The 16852-nt window shown below is 43.9% G+C and overlaps 1 protein-coding gene across 2 annotated transcripts in view; it reads right to left on the reverse strand.

Annotated features, from left to right (window-relative positions):
* Positions 1–16585, reverse strand: part of BORCS5 (BLOC-1 related complex subunit 5) — a 131455-nt gene extending 114870 nt beyond the window's left edge. The window contains exons 1-2 of one of the 2 annotated variants that reach the window (XM_030539336.1): positions 16390–16585; positions 10893–11036 (exon numbers count right to left, since the gene is read on the reverse strand). In XM_030539336.1, the coding sequence (XP_030395196.1) occupies positions 10893–11004 (112 nt within the window). In that variant the 5' untranslated portion in view covers positions 11005–11036; positions 16390–16585. Of the gene's footprint in view, positions 1–10892; positions 11037–12937; positions 13351–16389 lie in introns of those variants that run through there. The other variant, XM_030539325.1, reaches the window with a different exon arrangement.
* Positions 16586–16852: the final 267 nt, after the last annotated feature.

A 16852-nucleotide genomic window follows, 5' to 3' on the forward strand; every position in this document is an offset into this window, starting at 1 on the left:
TATTGCTTCCTGTTTGAGAAGATTTTCTAAAAGATACAAACATCCACCCTTGATTTTAAACTATCCAATGATGGGGCAATCCACCACAACCCTTGGTGAGCTGTTCCACCGGTTAATTACTTTCACCATTAAAAATGTGTACCTTATTTTGAGCATTAAGGCACCTAAAAAACAATCACTTTTGAAAATCTTGACCATTATTTAAGCACTTACAATGCATTACAGTCTGTAAGCAGACAGGTACAAGACATGTTAATAGATCCAGAAATGGTTCTGTGTCACACTATTTGGGTTTAAGTAGTTTTCATAGTGGATGACATTTTCATTGATGTATATCAGTGTTTGGGGCCTCAGTGAAGATACTATATGTAAAGAATCTTCTCTGCAATTAGGAAGAGAAAATAAAGCTCAGAATGGTTAATTCTCTTCTTGTGCTAGGAAGGACTCAGCATTGTGTGTATTATGGATTAGTTTAACAGTACAGGTTTGCCACAGAAAACTCAATATAGTAACATTCCTGGTATGGACTATTTTCCTAATTCTGTCAGACTGGATTTTCACAGAATTACAATGCAATAAACTCAAATACTGGAACAGAAGAAAGGGAAATGTACTCATTCTGTCAAGAACTGTTTTCTAAAATGAAACGCAGCACTCACAGAATGCAGTAGACTCAGAAGAAATATAGCTAAGTCCTCTGAACCAAGGTTACATTCTGAAAAGAAGGTGCCAAAACCAAGGGAAGGGATACCAGTAGTATAGAGAAGTTCCAACTCTTACCCAAGCCCTGGATAAGATAGCTCGAGATATTTAAGTATGAACTGTATAGTTATTGAGCACATTAATATCCAGGAGTGAAAGTGCTGATTGCAATACAAGTTTTACCTGATTAAGGACTGGAAGATTTGACCCTCCAACTTTTTTTTTATTATTAATTATTATTATTATTATTAAGAGGAAGAACTGGAAGTGCTAATAAATAAATACAACTATGACATTGTTGGCATTACTGAAACTTGGTGGGATAATACGACTGGAATGTTGGTGTGGATGGGTATAGTTTGCTCAGGAAGGATAGACAGGGGAAAAAGGGAGGAGGTGTTGTCTTATATATTAAAAATGTACACACTTGGACTGAGGTGGAGATGGACATAGGAGATGGAAGTGTTGAGAGTCTCTGGGTTAGGCTAAAAGGGGTAAAAAACACGAGTGATGTCGTGCTGGGAGTCTACTACAGGCCACCTAACCAGGTGGAAGAGGCTTTTTTCAAACAACTAACAAAATCATCCAAAGCCCAAGATTTGGTGGTGATGGGGGACTTCAACTATCCAGATATATGTTGGGAAAATAACACCGCGGGGCACAGACTATCCAATAAGTTCCTGGACTGCATTGCAGACAACTTTTTATTTCAGAAAGTTGAAAAAGCTACTAGGGGGGAAGCTGTTCTAGACTTGATTTTAACAAATAGGGAGGAACTCGTTGAGAATTTGAAAGTAGAAGGAAGCTTGGGTGAAACTGATCATGAAATCATAGAGTTTGCAATTCTAAGGAAGGGTAGAAGGGAGTACAGCAAAATAGAGACAATGGATTTCAGGAAGGCGGATTTTGGTAAGCTCAGAGAGCTGATAGGTAAGGTCCCATGGGAATCAAGACTGAGGGGAAAAACAACTGAGGAGAGTTGGCAATTTTTCAAAGGGACACTATTAAGGGCCCAAAAGCAAGCTATTCCGATGGTTAGGAAAGAGAGAAAACGTGGCAAAAGACCACTGTGGCTTAACCACGAGATCTTGCGTGACCTACAAAATAAAAAGGCGTCACATAAAAAATGGAAACTAGGTCAGATTACAAAGGACGAATATAGGCAAATAACACAGGAATGCAGAAGCAAGATTAGAGAGGCAAAGGCACAAAATGAGCTCAAACTAGCTATGGGAATAAAGGGAAACAAGATGACTTTTTATCAATACATTAGAAGCAAGAGGAAGACCAAGGACAGGGTAGGCCCACTGCTCAGTGAGGAGGGGGAAACAGTAACGGGAGACTTGGAAATGGCAGAGATGCTTAATGACTTCTTTGTTTCGGTCTTCACTGAGAAGTCTGAAGGAATGTTTAATATAGTGAATGCTTACGGGAAGAGGGTAGGTTTAGAAGATAAAATAAGAAGAGAGCAAGTAAAAAATCACTTAGAAAAGTTAGATGCCTGTAAGTCACCAGGGCCTGATGAAATGCATCCTAGAATACTCAAGGAGTTAATAGAGGAGGTATCTGAGACTCTAGCTATTATCTTTGGGAAATCATGGGAGACGGGGGAGATTCCAGAAGACTGGAAAAGGGCAAATATAGTGCCCATCTATAAAAAGAGAAATAAAAACAACCCAGGAAACTACAGACCAGTTAGTTTAACTTCTGTGCCAGGGAAGATAATGGAGCAAGTAATTAAAGAAATCATCTGCAAACACTTGGAAGGTGGTAAGGTGATAGGGAATAGCCAGCATGGATTTGTAAAGAACAAATCGTGTCAAACTAATCTGATAGCATTCTTTGATAGGATAACGAGCCTTGTGGATAAGGGAGAAGCGGTGGATGTGATATACCTAGACTTTAGTAAGGCATTTGATACGGTCTCGCATGATATTCTTATAGATAAACTAGGAAAGTACAATTTAGATGGGGCTACTATAAGGTGGGTGCATAACTGGCTGGATAACCGTACTCAGAGAGTAGTTATTAATGGCTCCCAATCCTGCTGGAAAGGTATAACAAGTCGGGTTCCGCAGGGGTCTGTTTTGGGACCAGCTCTGTTCAATATCTTCATCAACGATTTAGATGTTGGCATAGAAAGTACGCTTATTAAGTTTGCGGACAATACCAAACTGGGAGGGATTGCAACTGCTTTGGAGGACAGGGTCAAAATTCAAAATGATCTGGACAAATTGGAGAAATGGCCTGAGGTAAACAGGATGAAGTTCAATAAAGGTAAATGCAAAGTGCTCCACTTAGGAAGGAACAATCAGTTTCACATATACAGAATGGGAAGAGACTGTCTAGGAAGGAGTATGGCAGAAAGAGATCTAGGGGTCATAGTGGACCACAAGCTTAATATGAGTCAACAGTGTGATACTGTTGCAAAAAAAGCAAACGTGATTCTGGGATGCATTAATAGGTGTGTTGTAAACAAGACACGAGAAGTCATTCTTCCGCTTTACTCTGCGCTGGTTAGGCCTCAACTGGAGTATTGTGTCCAGTTCTGGGCACCGCATTTCAAGAAATATGTGGAGAATTTGGAGAGGGTCCAGAGAAGAGCAACAAGAATGATTAAAGGTCTTGAGAACATGACCTATGAAGGAAGGCTGAAACAATTGGGTTTGTTTAGTTTGGAAAAGAGAAGACTGAGAGGGGACATGATAGCAGTTTTCAGGTATCTAAAAGGGTGTCATCAGAAGGAGGGAGAAAACTTGTTCACCTTAGCCTCTAATGATAGAACAAGAAGCAATGGGCTTAAACTGCAGCAAGGGAGATTTAGGTTGGACATTAGGAAAAAGTTCCTAACTGTCAGGGTAGTTAAACACTGGAATAGATTGCCTAGGGAAGTTGTGGAATCTCCATCTCTGGAGATACTTAAGAGTAGGTTAGGTAAATGTCTATTAGGGATGGTCTAGACAGTATTTGGTCCTGCCACGAGGGCAGGGGATTGGATTCGATGACCTCTCGAGGTCCCTTCTAGTCCTAGAGTCTATCAGTCTAAAAGCTGCCCAGAGCTCCTGTACCGGTTTATTTTCCTTTCCTGCCTGCAGTGGCCCTGATATACCTTAGAAGTCTGAATTTTTTCTCAACTTTAAAATGTGGAATTTTCTTAGTGTTTGGTTTTAATAACTTAATGTAAGAACTGCAACTCAATCACCGTAGTGTTTTTCTTAAGAGTCTTCTGGAAAGTAACTAGTCTTTAAATAGGAATGAAAGCAGCATTACTAACTCATACTTTTGTCATGACTCTCATAATAATTATTGTTTTTCTTAAAGCCCCAGCTCCCAGAGTCAAGTGGCTATGTTATGATTTCAGCCTTCATCCTTAAAGAAAAAGTTTGTTTCTAGCCGTTGTGGCTTTGGAGAAAACTTCAAAATGTGACCCCAGTGCACCCTAAAGGATCAAAAAGCAGAAGGCAAATAAAAAACACCAAATCTATTACTTTTACATAATCCCATGATTTTTGGCGAGTCTGACTCATGATTTTTGAACATTTGGGGTGGGCAATCTGTGAAAGTAACTTAAAAGTGTCAGTTTCTAGTCTATTATTTGTAGTGGGGTAACACCCCTAGAGCCCCAGGCAAGTGTAGTATAAACTTATGGGGCCTTGCACCTGTCAGAGGTTTCCAAAAGTTAAATGATCTATTCCAAGCTTAGTGAACTCCATAAAGTAAATGATAGAAATATCTAGATTTCTTTCTACAGTTGTTTCAATTGTTGTATTCAGGAGTAAGAATGTACTTTAAAATTTTAAACCGAACCAGTGTCCCGTAAGTGACATGATACAAGATGTCAGAACAGTATTAGAGATTCTTACGTATACATAGTCAGCGAATTTCTATGTTTTCTGAAAAAAAACTAGAGTTTTCAGTTGCCTAAGTAGCCCCTGGAATCACGGTTAAAGTTGCCCCCTCCAACCAAATTCTGAAATGGCGTTCTTTGTCATAGGCCCATGCTGCTATACTTACGCCAGTTGACTGTCTCATTTTAATTGCTTCATGTGACACACTTAAAACAAAACAAACAAAAGATAACCCACATCCCTTTTGTTTTTGCTCTGTCTAGGAGGAATCAAGAAGGGAGGAGAGCCTGGCCTGATGCGCTAATATCTCTGCTACATGAGGTATATGGGTTTAGTCTTTAGTTCTCCAGGCCAGCAATGCATGAATGTACAACAGGGGCAATAGCTTGGCTTCTAAAGAGAGGCCATCTCAAGAATCCTCCTTTTACCTGATTCAGGAATGAGATCTTTGTAGTGGGGAATGCAGAGGGGAAAACTGTCATCTTGAACTGGCTAATCTCCCCACTGAAAATAAAGTTGCATAGCCAATTAGAATACCTACAAGATTAAGGCTCTGAAGGGAACTTGTATTTTGTCAGCCAAACACTCAAAGGAAATTTCTTGGAGTTTCCTTCAAGTAGTTTTGAAGTGATATCATAGGCTCTAAGTAATATTAGTGACTTCTATATCTTAAGTTGTTGAAACTCACACTGAAGAAATGCTAGACAGTGTGTGTGTGTGTGTGTGTGCATGCATGTGCGTGCAAAATATAGAATACAATCTTGACCAATAGGGTGAGTACTTCTGGAGCAATGCTTCCCTTTTCCACATTTTTTAGCTGCAATTATTGAATCAAAATCCCCAGCAGTGCCTGCAGAGCTCTTGACATTAAAAGACTTCATATGGTAATGAAGATGGATGAATGTCTATAACTTCAAAGTGAATTTTGTGTGTTGGTGAAAGATCCAGGGTTAATAAACAGTGGAAATGAAGCCTTCTGTTTATCCATAGCACAGGTACAATCTGTGTAGTGCAAGTTTCCACACAGTGCCCTGCCTCAAAACCCCTTACCCACAGAGATCACCCATCTCAGGGGCCTAGTGGATAGTGTGGTCTCATGCTGACTTGATGACTCTTCCAACAAGGATGCCAGTTAGTATAACTTTTAATGTGAATATCTGCCCACTAGCCACTGAGAAGCAGTTGTTAAATAGCAATGACTTTCGGCCTCTGCTGACCAAGCTTTTCGTGAAAACACTAATTTGGGGTGCATATCCCATGACTAATTCCAAACCCTCACATTAATCAGTTCCATTAACTTGATTGGGACCAGTCATGTGAGTTAAGGGTTTGCAGAATCTGCATTAGATTTTGAAAGCGGCATAAAATTTAAGGAATGACCTTCATACTTGTACACCCCATCCCGATATAACGCGGTCCTCGGGAGACAAAAAAATCTCACCGCGTTATAGGTGAGACCGTGTTATATCAAACTTGCTTTGCCCACTCCCGTTCCTTGTTCCCTGACCACCCCCTCCAGAGACCCCTGTCCCTAATCACCCCCAGGATCCCACCCCCTACCCACCCCCCTGTCCCCTGACTGCTCCGAGCCCTATCCACCCCGCCCTCTGACAGGCACTCACCAGCAGTGGCAGGAAGCAGAGCGGAGCAGCCCAGCCCCAGTCTGCTCCACTCCGCCAGCTCCCAGCTGCGGCACTCCGCTTCCCGCTGCCGGTGAGTGTAGAGAAGTTGGGGAAAGGATGTCCCCCCGCACTCACCTGTGGCAGGAAGCGGAGCAACATGGGCCCAGCACACTCCGCTTTCCTTGGCCCGGCCTCAGCCATGTCGCTGGGGGGCAGCTGAGGAAAGGTCCTGCACTCACCTGCAGCGGGAAGTGAAGCGCCACGGCTGGGAGTTGGCGGAATGGAGCGGGCTGGGGCTGGGCTGCTTTGCTTCCCACCGCCGGTGAATGCGGGGAGGTTGGGGAAAGGACGCCCCCCACATTCAATAGCAGTGGGAAGCGGAGCAACGCAGCCCCAGCCCGCTCCACTCTGCTACCTCCCAGCTGCAGCACTCCGCTTCCTGCCACAGGTGAGTGCGGGGAGGCTGGGGAAAGGATGCCCCACATAGTCACCGGCGGTGGGAAGCGGAGCACTGCGGCTAGGAGCTGGTGGAGTGGAGCGGGCTGGGGCCGGGCTGCTCCGCTTACGCCGCTGCTGGTGAGTGCGGGGGGGATCCCTTCCCCCAAGTCCTCTCCCCCAAGCGACACGTCTGGGGCTGAGATGAGGGAAGCAGAGCAGGCTGCTCCCGGCCCCCCACTAATCCACTGGGCCACTCTGGGACTGCAGGGCCCCCAAAAGTGCCATCTCACAGCTCCTGCCCCCCAGATACTGGCGGGGGGGCCCATGACCACCCCCGAGACCCTTTGCCCCTTATCAAATCCCTCAGCCCCAGCCTGGTCCAGCATCCTTAACACGCTGCTCAGAGCAGCATGTCAAAGCTTTACCGCGTTGTATGCGAACCCATGTTATATCGGGTCACATTATATTGGGGTAGAGGTGTATTTAGTAGCATTTATGGAAAAACTGAAATAGAGAAATCTTAAGGATCTGTTAGCTAACTCTGAAAATGTCAGCCACTTTGAGTTGCCTTGTATTTGGTCCTAATTAAAATTTCATTTGCTACATATTGATTGTACATACTGAGCACGGAGACCAGTCAGCATTTAGGTGAGAATCACATGCAAGATCAGGCCAGGCAATGGCTAAGGGACAAATTCTGCATACACAACTTCTAAAGACTTCAGTCTCCTAGGTTGTCAAATAGACCCTTGCTCTTGGGGACAGGGATTGTCTTTTTGTTCTGTGTTTGTACAGAACCTAGCACAGAGGGATCCTGGTCTGCGACTAGGGCTCTTAGGTGCTAGCATAAATACAAAGAGAGAATCATCTTTCACCAGCACTATATTCACACAAACAGAAGACAGAGAGTGCACCACATACTGGGTCAGCGAGGCAGTCTAGTGGCAACATGCTGCATTGCCATTTCAGAGATGCAAGTTCATGTCCCACTTCCTCCCCCCTCAGCTGGCAGCACTGAAGAGTATGTTCCGTCCCAGGAACAAGCCCCTTGTGATGTTCTCCTGAAACTCCTATAACTGCCTCAGAGGGGCACTGTCTTGTACCTGAGGAAGCCACTTCCAGCTCTCCTCACAGAGGATGCCTACTGAAGACAAGAAGTTTGGTACTGCCAGTTTAAAGCACTGGTACATAAATTTTATTAACTGGTACAACATAAACTGATTTAAAATAGGAGTGGAGGGTAAATTGGTTGTGTTAAAGTCACAACTCAAAAATATATTTGAGAATGGCAAAGTGATTCCACAACAGAATTTAAAGAGCTGCCGACAGCTCAGGATAAAAACTGACAAGCATGCGACATAGAGACCACTCTGATAACTGTACAATAGAACACATTTTCTGTATTTTGATTCCCTGTGTTTATTAGTAGGGGTATTTGTATGCAAACAGGATCTCTGCCTCTTAAGAGTCCACTAGAGCTTGCTGCTCATTCCCCCTTGAAATAATAACTGGCAATGTGCAAAATCAAAGTCTTCTCCTGAACAGCTTAATGGGAGTCACAAGTATAGAACATTAGGATTTCAGGTGAGGATTAAACAGCAGAAGTATGGTTCTTACATAAGTGAAATCCTGGTTTTCCATGCAAATTTTACTAGCAATTAAAAAAGACAGGGAGGGGAGACATGTCCCTAGACATTTCACAGAAGTACACCTCATTTTATTTTTTATGTTGAAAGACTGAATTGTTATCAGTGTTCTCCAGAAAACATTCAAGAGGCCAGATGTCTTCCCTGCAACAGATACATCGGTTATTTTGGGTTTTTTTAAAGGAAAAAAAAAATAAAATGAGGTAAAGATTTGCTTGCACAGAGAGCCTATGATGGATGTCAGTTATATCGGACAAACTGTTCAAGGACTAGTCATCCAGGTACAATTATAACTTCTACAATGCACCAAGGTCAGCAAACCCTAAGGCAAATGGCAAAGGAGATATCGGTTGACTACATTAAGCATTTCTTAAATTTTTCTAAGATTTAATAAAAGTTAATTTTAATAAAACAATTAATTCTCAGTTTCCTTTTCTTCACTGATTTGAGCTAGGTTTCAAATCTGTTCTTCCCTCCATGTAAACCACACACACAGAGCAAGATTTCCCCAGATTCATGCCTAGTAATAATATCTAGTTCCTATACAGCACTTTTCCATCAGTAGTTCTCAAAGTACATTGCAGAGGAGGTCAGTATCATTATCCCCATTTTACCCAGGGGAAGTGACTTCCCAAGGTCACCCTGCAGGCTAGTGGCAGAACCATAAACAGAACCCAGGTCTCCCAAGTCCCCATCCAGTGCTCTATCCTAGGCCATGCTGCTTTCGGTGATTTGAATGCAAGAATCAAACACATTTTGTTTTACAAATACAACACTTGGGCTGGAGAGACAGGATATAATTATTTATTCAGTGCAATATAGTCTAGTTTGCAGCTCTGCCCAAGAGTTAACAGATGTCAGCATGACCTACGTGGTCGCAACAATTAAATGGCTAAAGACTTCCTAGCAAACAACTGCATAATATTTTTTTTTTAAGGGGGAGGAAGGGGCTGGTCACCAGTGACCTAGTGTTCAGTGCTCTGCATGGTCTTATGTGGGATCCAGGTTCCATCTCCTGGTCTCTGGATTCTTGGACTGGCAAGGGTAGAGTGCACCAAACTGGTAACACTTCAGCTCTTTGATGGCATTCTCTCTCACCACTGAGCAACATTGTAGCCAATTATGAAGCAGTGCTGATAGGCTTTGAAGCAAGTCACAAACATGGATTATTTGGAGCACAGTGGTCTCTTTTCTCCCCCTGGGAATACCAAGCCAAATGAAGTGCCCTCACTAATCCCTTTCCTTCACCTCCACCCATTTGCTTCCCCTCCTTACCTCCCTTTTGCTGGAAAGGATCCTTCCAAGGTCACTTCTGTTGCATTCATCCACTTGCCTCAACTGAGAGCTCAAAGCATAACCATACAGAGCTCTAAGGGGCTTCCCCAGCTCAGAGACACCTCAGCACTGCAAAACTCTGAGACTGGTCTAGGAAACTTGCAATCTCTATAGCAGAGGTGGCCAAATTTACTGACTCTCCGAGCCACGTATGACAACCTTCAGAAGTTCAGGAGCCAGGGTGCACCTGCCAGGGCTTGGGGCTTCAGCCCTGCCAGAGGCACCTGGTAGGTCTCAGAGCTTCAGTGCCGAGCCCCTGTAGACACACCCCATGGGGCTGGAGCTCCAAGACCCTCCACCCCACCAGGCAAAAGCCAGAGGCAACGCGGGGATGCACGTAGGGTGACATATCCCGCTCGGTTACATGGTGCCACAGGGCCCCCACCCTGAACAGCAGTTGCTGGAGCCAGCAATCTGGCAGATGCAGTGGTGAGGAGAGGCAGCGGCAAACAGCTGGGCGCTGGAGGGCGAGGACGCTGAGAATAAGAGGGAGGGGGCATGACTCAAGTTATTGGGAAGGGCAAACCTTTAAACTGTGCCCCCCACTCCCTCCTCACAAGGCTGGTAGGTGGAAATTGGGAAGTCACACTTTAACTATAAAGGAGCTGGATATGGCTCACAAGCCATGGTTTGGCCACCTCTGCTATATAACATGCAGGCAACAGCAAGGTGACAGACAGACACGGTGCTCCTGTCAGCAACACACTCAGACAGGAGAGATGTGGAGTATCACTTTCATACAAAGCACCGGAAAAGCAAGTGAGCAGCTGGGACAAAGGAAGGGTCAGCTCAGAAGGGGAATAGAACAGGCAAAAGAATAAGGATGGAGTGAAGGGAAGGAAGAAGATGTGGTGGGAATAAAGGTTTTGAACTGATACTAGGGGACACTATTATGTTCTATAGGCCCCAAAGGGTGGGTACTTTCTCTCTACCCATTTTATTTTCCAAAAGCCTCCAATAACAAAAAGTCGAAAACAGTTTTAACGTACCCTCACCAGGCTGAGCAACCTAACAACTAAACCAGGTCTCTAGACCTCTTGTAATCACAGAAGCATGCCCATGGTCTCTAGGAGAGGCAGAACTTCCAACATTCCCATTACGCCACTGCCCCTGCTCACCACTCCTCAGGATAGCACAGTGGTGTAGGGCTTATGGGTGCAAGGCATAAAACATAGTTTGGGGAAAGAAGAGAAGTGATTAGATCATCAGGAACCTGGACTCTGACAGAGATGGGGTTGTGTCCCCTACTGAGTTTCCTAAGGGTGAAAAGTGCAGGGGGGGAGTGCAGAATTCTCTCTTACCTGTTAAAAGGGGCTGGAAAGTTGGAATCTCTTGCAATTTTATCACATCAGGATCGTTGCTTACGTTCCGCGAGGACTGTGTTCCTGGAGCCACCACCACAATATCATCCATTTTAGCTCGTTGCTTGGCTGGAGAAGGAGATGCTGTAGGGAAAAATAAGTAAATCAAACATTTAAATGAATAAGGAGGTACAATGCTAATGCTATCACTACTGATCTGCTTCATCTTTTGCCAAGAAAGCATGACTGTGGTGTGTGCAGTCTGTCCATAATAAGGTTTTCTGTAGCAGTCACCACTGGAGTAACTAGGTGCCTCCCAGGTAAGTGAAATGGACTTCACTGTGCTCTTCTACTTTCCCTGGTTATAAGAGGTTCTGCTTGATAGATATAGATCACACACACACTTTTATATTGGGTTATATCACATTCAGTATTATTCCAGGGTTTTTTAAAAGTCAATGGAAAGCTGAACAAAGAATATTTGTTACTTAAAAATAGACAGCTATCAGAAAGTAACTGCCGTGGGCCATTTCAAACCGTCACTTAGACCCAGAAATGCTGCACTTCTTAAAATTTTTAGAGCATCACTATCAACTTAAATTTGGCCCAAAATTTTAATATTAAAAACAAGTCAAAGAACAACAAATGTTTTCATTAACACACACCACACCACCACCCCTCCCCCCGACAGTTAAGGACTTAGTTTCAAACAAGTGAACAATCTCCTGCACCATTTGAAACTCAAAATATTGCAGCCTAAAGAATCTTAGAATGGCATGAATAAAAGTGAAACTGACTTCGTTAATATTCACTACCTAGAGAAATGTAAAAAAGTACATATAAAACACACAGGCAAATACAGCATTTTTATATTTCTTTCATATTTAATAATCTAAAGGGCTTATTAGTAACACAAGCAAAGATATTTTTGACAACACATGATTTTGAAGGTGACACTATCTCATTACATTTAGGGTTTTTTAAAATCCTCAAAATATTGCCTGCTACAGTCACTTTCTGCAGTTAACTAGATGTACATGGTGTTTCAGCTATTTGTTTTAAACTAATATTGTTACTCATTGTAATGAAAATTAGATAAAACAAACTCTAATGAAGTCTCTCTCTCTCCAGGAATCTTGGCTGGGGCTAAAGCTCCTCCATCCTCCCATGGCCATCTGATTAGCATGTAACACAGCTAGAGAGAGATGAACTGTGCAGACAAGACACTCTGTAGCCATATTGCCTGCAGTATTCCCCTACTCTCCTGAAACACATCTGCCAGTATACACAATATGATCACTAACATGCAGGGATAAAGTTAGACAGATGTTTCTCTCCCTCTGCTCTGACCACAACATTTCCTCTTCACTGACTCTCCACTCATTTAATCTTTCGCAGCATGAATGTAATGCTGATCCTCACCTTCAAGACTCTGAACAAAATCTCTGCTTCTGTTCCCATATCTCAGTCCTAACAGATATTTTAGTATGCTTCTGCCTTGCCACCCCTTGTGATCAAACAGTCTCCCACCACTTGTATACAAGTTACCCATGCTATCATCATCCTGTTCCTTCCATACACAGATGCTTCTGCACAATCACCCACTACAACAGGAATAAGAGGAAGAACTATAGCAACATATACTAGCTGCTTTCTGCAGGGAAAAAAAACTGCACACACACCCCTAAGGCTCCACCATCAAATGCTGTTTTCCCTTGCTATAGAAATTGTGTCTGGTTCCCCCTGCTGTCAATTTGTTGCATCCCTGAGACATGTATAAGCAGGGGCTGTTCATTTTAGTCTCCTGTAAAACACCGTGCAAACACATAAGGCTCAGTAATACATATAATCACCCAGCCACGTATTAACAATGAGTACACAAAAATCCCTGCCACTCCTAACAACCAGCACTACCCAACTCAGTCCAGAAATCCAGACTGCACACCAGAGATTATGCTGCTGCTGCTACCTCCTCCCCCATACCCTTCTGACTGGTGGGTTATGACTATAGCAAAGGGGTGAAAGGAGAACACAAAGAGACCGACCTGAAGTGCTCAGATCATTTGGCCGGTTCTCAGCTTCTGCACTTTGCTCAGCTCCCATGGTGGCTGCTCCTGCTGCTGCTGTGCTGGGGATTCTCCCTGGGACCACTTCGCTGCTGGAAATACCCCACCCACTCCTTTCCCCGGGGGAAACCAAGCACCTTCCACTGCACTGAAAGGCAATCTCCCCCCACCCGTGGGCCTTTAACTGCTGTAGCCACAGGGCTCTCCCTCTGGTCCTGCCGATTAGGGAGTGGGATACGGTGCATACACAGCACCTCAGACCCCACACCCAAAAGAAAGCGCCCCCCAACTCCCTCCTGCTGCAGCTGATGCCGCCTGTGTGCAGGCTGCAGAGAGATGGCTTCCGGGTGCCAGCAGCCAGCCAAGTAACAGGATGTTTCTGTTCCTGGGTCAGGAGGAGGCCTCGCACATGCAGTAAATGGGAGGAGGGAGAGCTCAGTGGCTCAGTTTTAAAGGGCCAACTTCACTGCCTCACGTCACACAGACAGCAGCAGTGATATTATTATCCTTACCCTCGGCTGGGTTTTTATGGGGGGTTTTTGGTGGGGGGCTTTTGAGCAGGAAAAGAGTGATAACAAGCATCTTGCCTGCCAAATGCACTGAGAGAGAAAAGGGAAGGTATTAGGAGACAGGACTGGAAAAGGAAAATAAAGGAGCCTTTTAAACTGCTAACTAAGATGAGAAAGGAAAGGGCTAGGGGAGCCAGAGTTTACTGGAGTATTGAACATCCTTGGGCCCTGATCCTCAGGGCTGGCTCCAGGTTTTTGGCTGCCCCAAGGGGGGGAAGCTAATTGGTAGCACCTCAATTGCACCACTCCCCTCTTCAGCAGCAGGTCCTTCACTCCCTCCCCTCCTCTTCAGCAGCACTTCAAAGAAGAAGAGAGGGACCTGCTGCCAAATTCCTACAGAAGACCCACCCCAATAGTGGACAGAGTGCCACTCCTTTGCATTGGCCACCCAAGCACCTGCTTCCTTAGCTGGTGCCTGGAGCCAGTCCTGCTGATCCTGGTGTCGGGGACTTTAACTCAGACGGCAAAGTTCGTTGTCTGACCGCAAGAGAGACAGGCAACACCAGCAAGGTCCGATCAAAAGCTCTTTATTGACAAGTGCACTCATCAATAGAGAGCAACTCGTCTCCAGAGAGAACCAGCCTGCTCTTTACATCTTAGTATAACCCTATATAGACAGTTCCATCGCGTCATAAATTATTCACTGGAGCAACCCACCCCCTTCTTCTAACAACTAGAAACTAGACACTTTTAGTATACATGTTTTACAGCATTAGGTAATTAACAATATCTTAGCAAGCACCAGAAGTTAGGAATGTAGGGGAGTTAAAACAGACAGAGAACCGAACCAAGGAGTGAAAACAGGGAGGCTGGGATTTCTTATCAGTTCTTCAAAGGAACTGTTCCTAACACAACACAGTTGGTACTATACCAGGAATGCAGCCCCTCCCTTATCTCACTTTTTCCCAGCACTTCGTGATATATGCTGCTTCTTAGTTCTTTTCCACTCAGGGATTACCCTCAAACCTCTGTTAGCCTGACTTTGGTTAGGTTGGCATACCTGGTTTTGTCTGCTATATCTTTATTCAGGCCTAACACTGGAGACATTTATTCATAGAACATCAGGGTTAGAAGGGACCTCATCTAGTCCAACCCCCTGCTCAAAGCTAGGCCAATCCCCAGCTCCCTAAATGGCCTCCTCAAGGATTGAATTTACAGCCCTGGGTTTAGCAGGCCAATGCTCAAACCACTGAGCTATCCCTACATATGCACCCTGCAGACATTTATGCATATGCTTTTTGGCTCCTTGGAGCTAAGATCAAGTGTAAGTAGTTTCTCAGCCTATTAAAGACTATGATCAAGTGTCTTGATGTGTTTGGTCTTTTGGCCCTGAGATTAAAACCTTGTCTGTGTCTCTTGAACTGTGAAGTGCAAACATTATCTTCTAAGCTAATATCTAACCTAGCTGATCTCTCTAAGGGTTTTGTACTGCCACCACCCATCACCTTACTATCTGAGCACCATTCATGTGAAATAGATTAGCAATAGCAAAGTCCCCACATCTCATGGCATCTTCGAGGGCTATAAACACTTTCCTTAGGAGCAGGTTATTTGTTGGTTTGCGTGGTCTGTTTGTTGATTTGGGGTCTGTTTCAGGAGGGAAGAGTAGTAAGGGGTATTGGTGTTGTGACTGCCATTCTTGTTATATGGGAAGGCTTTATCAAAGAGGAAGATTTTGAAATGTTTTCTAAATATAGGAAGACTCTGGATATATTTAATCTGGACGTTGATTCTATAAGCCTCCGTGGGGTTACTCCTATGAGTAAACTTACACATGTGAGTATGCATTTGCAGGATCACAGCCTAAATCTTCCACATATACCCCAGTCCTGGAAACACATACTTAACTCTTGACCAGTCCTATCAATAGCAGTTGAGTTAAACATGCATAAGTGATCAGCGTCTTATGATGAATTTGCTATTTGTGTGTTTCAATGAAACATTTTAAATGTAATTCAATCATCATTTAAATTGTCCCATTTCTGAGGCAGCAATGAATATGCCCACCTGATTTTTTCAGAAAAAAACCCTAAGAGTAGCATTAATCCATGTGCAATTTGTCAGTGATTTGTATTTATTAATTTTTCAACGTATACAAACAAATTTTGGCAAAAAACACCTGCAAACATTTTTCTTATTTTAAAATCATTGGTCACAATGATGGGATTAGAGCCTAAATGTATATCCTGAACACCTTAATAACAAAAAACTAAATAGAAAATCACTTTATTTTTCTAATTTTATATTTTTAATTATTTTTGTTGAAACTATGAAATTGAGCACCCATCTTTTAAAAAACAAGTAACATCTTTCTGTGATAAATAACTAATCAGCTTCAACATGCAGGAAGCAGCACTCCATATTTATCATTGTGACAGAGCTTAGATAATAACAGCCAGATAGAAAGTTCATATGAGGCTTAGGTTAAGCAAAACAAAAAAAAATCCTCTTTGAAGGTTTCAGGTTTATTGTTTTTGTATCTAACATAATTAAAACAGCAACAAAACCCCCTCTGGACACATTCTCTTCATAAAACTTGAAAAACAGGACTATCTATAAACACAAAATAATATAAACAGACCAACTCTTCAGGGCTGGCCTTACCATGAGGCATACTGAAGCGGCCGCTTCAGGTGCTAGACTGAGCAGGGGGTGCCACTAGGCCCCAGAGTGTAGAAAATTGTGTCTGCTGCTGGTGCATATGTATTCTCTCTGCTCTAGATGCACAGAGATGGTGGAGTGCTGTGCTGGAGGAAGGAGGGCACAAGAGACATAACAGGCAGGCAGGAGAAAAGGTGAGAAGGAATAACAGAAAGCAGCAGGAGCTGCAGGGAGAGAGAGGAGGAGGAGCCTCTGATGTACCTCTCTAGCGCCTCCAGGAGCCGGACTGATGAACACCAGCTTCTCAGGGAGCTTCCTATTTCCTGCTGCTTCCCTGAACCCACCTGAGGAGAACAGACAGTCAACTGAAGCAGTAGGAGCCAGCTAGGCCCTTAAGACGCTGATATCTTCCCTCACTCAGGCCCTGCTACCAGCCTGCTTATCTGTCCCCTTCAACTGAGTGTTGTGAGCCACTATAGCTGGCACAACACAGCAGTCATGAGTGAAAGAAGAAAACACCCCTCTGGGGCAGCATTCAGAAAAAAGCAAGCAAGCAAAGGAAGCTTTTCTATCTAATCAGGAAGGAGCTCTCCTGAGATACATAGACACAAATGTTCACAGTGAGCCTTCCGGCCCCAGTGAGTTTGAGAGTGATGAGGAGATGCCTGATCTTCCAGTTAGTCAAAGTGCAGGTAACCTGGCAGTTACTGCAGCATCCATATCT

Source organism: Gopherus evgoodei, chromosome 1, assembly GCF_007399415.2.
Source record: "Gopherus evgoodei ecotype Sinaloan lineage chromosome 1, rGopEvg1_v1.p, whole genome shotgun sequence".
In the NCBI taxonomy this organism is placed as follows: domain Eukaryota; kingdom Metazoa; phylum Chordata; order Testudines; family Testudinidae; genus Gopherus; species Gopherus evgoodei.